Source organism: Neodiprion virginianus, chromosome 5 (genome assembly GCF_021901495.1).
Source record: "Neodiprion virginianus isolate iyNeoVirg1 chromosome 5, iyNeoVirg1.1, whole genome shotgun sequence".
Lineage (NCBI taxonomy): Eukaryota > Metazoa > Arthropoda > Insecta > Hymenoptera > Diprionidae > Neodiprion > Neodiprion virginianus.
Window position 1 is genome coordinate 15,924,378 of NC_060881.1, and position 6,041 is coordinate 15,930,418.

The 6,041-nt window shown below is 40.1% G+C and overlaps 1 protein-coding gene across 1 annotated transcript; it reads right to left on the reverse strand.

The window, feature by feature from the left end:
* Nucleotides 1-263: 263 nt before the first annotated feature.
* Nucleotides 264-5,835, reverse strand: LOC124306075 (uncharacterized). The gene is made up of 2 exons (XM_046766216.1): nucleotides 5,786-5,835; nucleotides 264-2,866 (listed from the first exon to the last, which is right to left on the reverse strand). The coding sequence occupies exon 2, from the start codon at nucleotides 2,835-2,837 to the stop codon at nucleotides 390-392; it is 2,448 nt and encodes an 815-aa protein (XP_046622172.1). The 5' UTR covers nucleotides 2,838-2,866; nucleotides 5,786-5,835; the 3' UTR covers nucleotides 264-389.
* Nucleotides 5,836-6,041: the final 206 nt, after the last annotated feature.

Consider the following 6,041-nt stretch of genomic DNA (forward strand, 5'->3'; position numbering starts at 1 on the left):
AAGGAAAAATAGTTTTGTTAGCCAAAGTTTTCTTCTGTAGAAACCAGAACGATATTTCAGAATTTAAGAAAAATTACTTTTCTTGATAACTTCAGTTTCGCATTCCGGTCACTTGTATAAAAAAATAAATCATTATTAAATGATATAATTTTAAGCAAAGCGGATATACAGTATTTTTTTACATTTATTTTGTCCTTCGTCAATTCAGTCTTTATTATAATTGTATTGTACTATAATAATCAGTGTACAAAAATTTTAACTTATGGTAGGATTTTAAACATCTTGAACAAATTTTAACATCAGCCCTGCAAAGAGTAAATATTGTCTGACAAGTTTATAAACCCTGTCTATGCTATATAGCTGTAAATTTTTTTTGTACATAGTTTATCTTAATCTATGATGCAAGGAGATTTGCAAATATATGTCAAATTGTTGACGCTCAGAAATAGCAGTTTCTCTTGGATATCGTCCATGGGGATTCTTCGATATTCATCGCTTCGCCTTACTCTCACAATGTGCGGTACGTGCAATTCTACAACCACATCAATATTCTGTGCATCGATATAGGTCCGACCATCAACGAGTACAAATCCAGTTATTTGAACTATATCCGTTGTGACCAATTGCACTACGGAATCGTTAGTTTTTTTGTTCGGCCGATATCGTGCGCTGTGAAAAGGGGTATTTTTGAATATACACCGAGCGTATATGACTTCCCCGTTATCATGTACGACAGGTTTGCCAAGCAAAACTACATTGTCAGGTGTTATTGTGCAATTCGAAGTGTGAGGACGGCCGGCAAAGAGACGCTTGCAGTAATTCTGGCTTTCTTCCGAGAGTTCCATGTTTTCCCCCAATTTCCATTGGAACATATTTTTATTGAGGTATCCCATTGCGATTTGATCGTCAACCCCTTTCGGTCCATTGACTTGTTGTTTTAGTCTGTAATTGGTACTCTCAAAACTGAAAGCAGAAGTCGTCCACAACGGTCCTGACGATTTCACGGATTTCACCACATGCAGTAAGCTATGTACATTGAATGTCACATATTCTTTTCCGTATAAAATTTCAAATTCAGCTACGAATTTCGTGAGATTCAGTTCGCACTTATTTAAATCTGCTTCGGAAATTTTGTTTTGCAGAAGTATGAACGAACTGTCTACTAAAAGTGATAGGTGTTCCAAAGCAGCGTCTGGTATGAGACCGTCTAAACAAGGGAGGCTGTAGAATAATAACCATGACTGCCATTCAGAAGCTTTCCACTTGCCTCTTTTCGATAATTTTCTCGGCAATCGATGAATTTCGTGTGTAGGAGTCATTCGCATCAATCTATCGTTGATTTGATTTTGAATGGCTGGGGCCAGATAAATTGGACTCCCGGGAGTTGTCCAAATATCCCACAGAAGTTTTATTACACCGAGTAATATGGCGTGCATGTATTCAAAGGGAAATCCCCACACCATATTAAATAGGAGCAACTGTAACAAAATGCTAGCTCCTTTGACGCCATTCACAGGTTTCCGAAGTCGTGTGGCATTTTCTACATCCTCTTTATGAGACTCGTGTGTTCTCCCGTCTGCGTCTACTTCGCCGAATAAATAGCGCACAGCTCCACGTACATAATTCCCATGAGCATAGCACCAACTACAGCTGCGATATCCGTTATATTGTAACCTGCACTGGACAATAGGTCTTGCCACGGAGTCACAAACGCAACACAGTGGTATTATTTTGAAAGTTGTCTTTCGGCCCATGTCATTTTTCAATTTGAGGCCTCGTTCGGTTAGGTGATTTGCCTGTGAAACGAACTGTTGGAGAAAAGTGTTCATCATGGTAGGACTGGGTTCCTTATTTCCAACCCATAATCCAGCTAGAAGGACGTGCTTAAATCGCAGATGGGGAGGTAATTCATTCACAATTAATAGCAATGGCCAACTGCTTCTATTGGAGCTATTAAAAATCGGCATTCCATCTGTATTGAAGTTGTACGTGAGGACATGATCAGCATTCTGAAAATATTCCCCAATTGCCGCTCTATACAGCTCGCTGTCATAAATGTCTGTCATTACGGTCGGTGGTGCACGAGCGAGCGCAGCGTCTCGTGTTATTAAGTTTTCCATTAGGCTCTCACGGATCTTTCGACTACTCAAGAGTTGCTTAAATTGGTACTTCAAATCAATGTAAATGAACCTATTCGGCGATTGCATCGTCAGATTTTGTAGCTGAAGGCACTCTTCGCAAGTAACTGAATTATTTTCAAATTCCCTTTTTGTGATTGGTCCCAAAATAGGTATTTTGCATGAAGAGCAAAAAAAAGTGTAAGTCATAACATCTTCAGGCGGCTCGTACTTCTTTTTGATTTGGAATTTGCTAATTGACCAATTCTCATACCTTGGTCCGGCCAAACATTGTATCATATCCACCAGTGCTTTTCGGGCCTCATGGGATACAGAAAAACGCATACAATATGCCATGACCATTTCCATAACATCCGACACGGACAGAACAGATTGATCAAACATAATATCGTCGTCATTCACACCGTCTTCTCGCCCGACTCGTTCGTGAGGTTCATCTTCTTCCGAAGTTTCAGAATCGTCAAAATTTTGTAAATTGTCGTGCGAATCGTGGGAATCGTCTGATTGTGAGTCATCAGAATTTTCTACATCGGGATCTGTCAAGTGCTCTTCATCCGACACACAGACATCATCATTCTCCTCATGTGACATATTTCCACAGCAGTCATTGCTTAGATCAGGCTCCATCGAAGATGCAGCAGATGATTGATTAGAATCGGAAACACAATGTGACGTATCATCCTCGGTATTTAACAACATATTCTCGCCCGATCCCACAGAATTTTGATCTGAAAACATTAATTGACTAACAATAACTTTGGCACAAGTAATATAATAACGTACAAAGATTGACGTCCCTGTACTCAGCAGAGCAATGTTGGAGAAACCGAATATAATTGGTACCATAATTAGGTGCTTTTTAGGTGCTAATTAGGTGCCCGATTCAAGAATTTGGTGCTTGATTTTTTAATGAGAAAAAATCGATTATTGCCGCGCGCTGCTAGCGGGACGTCATGCTAGCAAAGCACCCCACGTAACTCGACAAGTACCGGGGTTAGGGAGAAGTACACTTCGTACGAATTAAGTGCTTTTTAAGTGCTACTCGGGTACACTATCCAGAATTTCCGGGATTGATTTTTTAATTAGGAATAATCGATTTTTGCCGCGCGCTGCCAGCGGGCCGTCAGGATAGCAGAGCACCCCACGTAACTCGACAAATACCGGGGTAAGGGAGAAGTACTCTCCGTAGGAATTGAGTGCTCTTTAAGTGCTACTCGGGCATGCTATACGGAACTTCCGGGAACGACGTCTTGATGTACTTTCATACATCGTAAACGTTGTTTATTAACACATACATTCTAAAATCACGAGGTACGCTGTATGTATGTATATCAAAATACCAGCAATATTTTTCAATTCTTTCCACATCTCGTTTTTACCACGGCAAAAGTTATTCGATTCCAACCAAGTAAATAACCTTCCGTCTGCACACCTCCGCCACGACCCTCCGACTGCATATAGGGTCAATCTGACCCCAACCGTTTTCCAACCAATTGTATCGTACTAAATGAACCGACTGCGTATTTTGGTGACGGGATGCCATTAGAACAGAGTAGGAATCGGACAATTTGATGACTATGCGTTAATTTTGGTGACTGTCACGAATGTGTATTTGTATGAATCGGTTATTTTGATGACTGGGATTTTTTGGCGTGATCCTGAAAATTCGAAAATTTTGTTGCCAATTTCTGCCCAAGGCGAAACCACAATTGCATAGCTGTGGCTGTTGTGATAGTTTTCCTTTCCCCTGGACTCGCGCGCGAAGCGCGCGACGCCAGTTGCTCAGCAAATTTACAACAAACCTCGTACCTAGGCACCCAAAAAGGTCCGTCATCAGTATATACGATACATGTAAATATATAAATACGCATTATTATTTTTTTTTTTGCACATACAATTGTATTTTACCTATTTTTGGGCACTTCGATTTTAGTATTCTCAAAAATCAACGCTTGGGCCATAAATAAGAACAATTTATTACAAAAAGTGTATGTGCAAAAAAAAATTAATAATGCGTATTTATATATTTACATGTATCATATATACTGATGACGGACCTTTTTGGGTGCCTAGTTACGAGGTTTGTTGTAAATTTGATGAGCAACTGGCCTCGCGCGCTTCGCGCGCGAGTCCATGGGAAAGGAAGGCTATCACAACAGCCACAGCTATGCAATTGTGGTTTCGCCTTGGGCAGAAATTGGCAACAAAATTTTCGAATTTTTGAATTTTCAGGATCACGCCAAAAAATCCCAGTCATCAAAATATCCGATTCATACAAATACACATTCGTGACAGTCACCAAAATGACCGCATAGTCATCAAAGTGTCCGATTCCTACTCTGTTCTAATGGCGTCCCGTCATCAAAATACGCAGTCGGTTCATTTAGTACGATACAATCGGTTGAAAAACGGTTAGAGTCAGATTGACCCTATATGCAGTCGAAAGGTCGTGGCGGAGGGTCGTGGCGGGTGTGTGCAGACGAAGGGTTATTTACTTGGTTGGAATCGAATAACTTTTGCCGTCGTAAAAACGAGATGCGGAAAGAATTGAAAAATTTTGCTGGTATTTTGATATAATACGTATACAGCGTATCTCGTGATTTTAGAATGTATGTGTTGATATACAACGTTTACCATGTATCAAAGTACATCGAGACGTCGATGCCGGAAGTTCCGTATAGCATGCCCGAGTAGCACTTGAAAAGTTCCTAATTCCTACGGAGAATACTTCTCCCTAATCCCGGTACTTGTCGAGTTACATGCGGCGCTCTGCTAGCCTCACGTCCGGCTGGCAGCGCGCGGCAAAAATCGATTTTTACTGATCGAAAAATTGATCCCGTAAATTCTAGATAGTCTACCCGAGTAGCACTTAAAAAGCACTTAATTCCTACGGAGAGTACTTCTCCCTAACCCCGGTACTTGTCGAGTTACGTGGGGTGCTCTGCTAGCCTGACGTCCCGCTGGCAGCGCGCGGCAAAAATCGATTTTTCCTAATTAAAAAATCAAGCACCAAATTTTGAATCGGGCACCTAATTAGCACCTAAAAAGCACCTAATTATGGTACCAATTATATTCGGTTTCTCCAACATTGCTCTGCTAAGTACAGGGACGTCAAAGATTGAGAACCGAAGAAAATATGAAACAATTACAAGCTGACCCTAAAACGTGTCCTATGTCCCATATTCTAACTTGAATTTTATTTCCAAGAATTTAAAAACCGATATATCGTGATTTTTTTCTCACATAAAACAAAAATGTTTCAAGCATTCTAGGCGAGCTGGATATACAGTAATATCCTTCAAATTCTAAGCAATATACTTTTCGAACTCACGAGTTCATAAATTATTAACTGTAATAATAAAAATCCCTAAGGTGAAGTAGTATAAACTCATATGCATCATCCAAGACAAATGTACGAATTTCGACGTTAATAAATTTTTACGGCTCATTGTAACTATAATTATAGCGTGAGCATAGATGACGCAAAAAAAAGATCTTCCACCTTTTCCAACAGAAATAGCCTATAGATGTTCCGCTTGCAACCTGGTATAGGATAAATTATAGGCGCGTGGTATTGGCGTGTGTTAAAAAAAAAATTGCATACTCCACATTTGTACCAATTAAACGGTCTTTGGTTGGACCAATACCTGATGCGTCGACGTCGGTTTCTGGTGGCGGAACAGTTGCATCAGCAACCCAAAATGAATGAGTCCTCGTAGGAACCCAATGTGGTTGGTACTCTGGATCCAAGAACAGTTTGTAACGTTTACGTGGCTTAGGATCTGCTGCTCTTTCATTTTCCATGTTGGAAATAAATATCCTTTAATTTTATCTCGATGATTCACTGGTATTTATTCCAGATTATCGGAGTTAATTACTGTCACACTGAAAATACATGATAAT

Bases quoted from the DNA above. Each gene is read 5' to 3' on its own strand.
- LOC124306075 (XM_046766216.1), bottom strand. From the start codon at position 2,837: ATGTTGTTAAATACCGAGGATGATACGTCACATTGTGTTTCCGATTCT.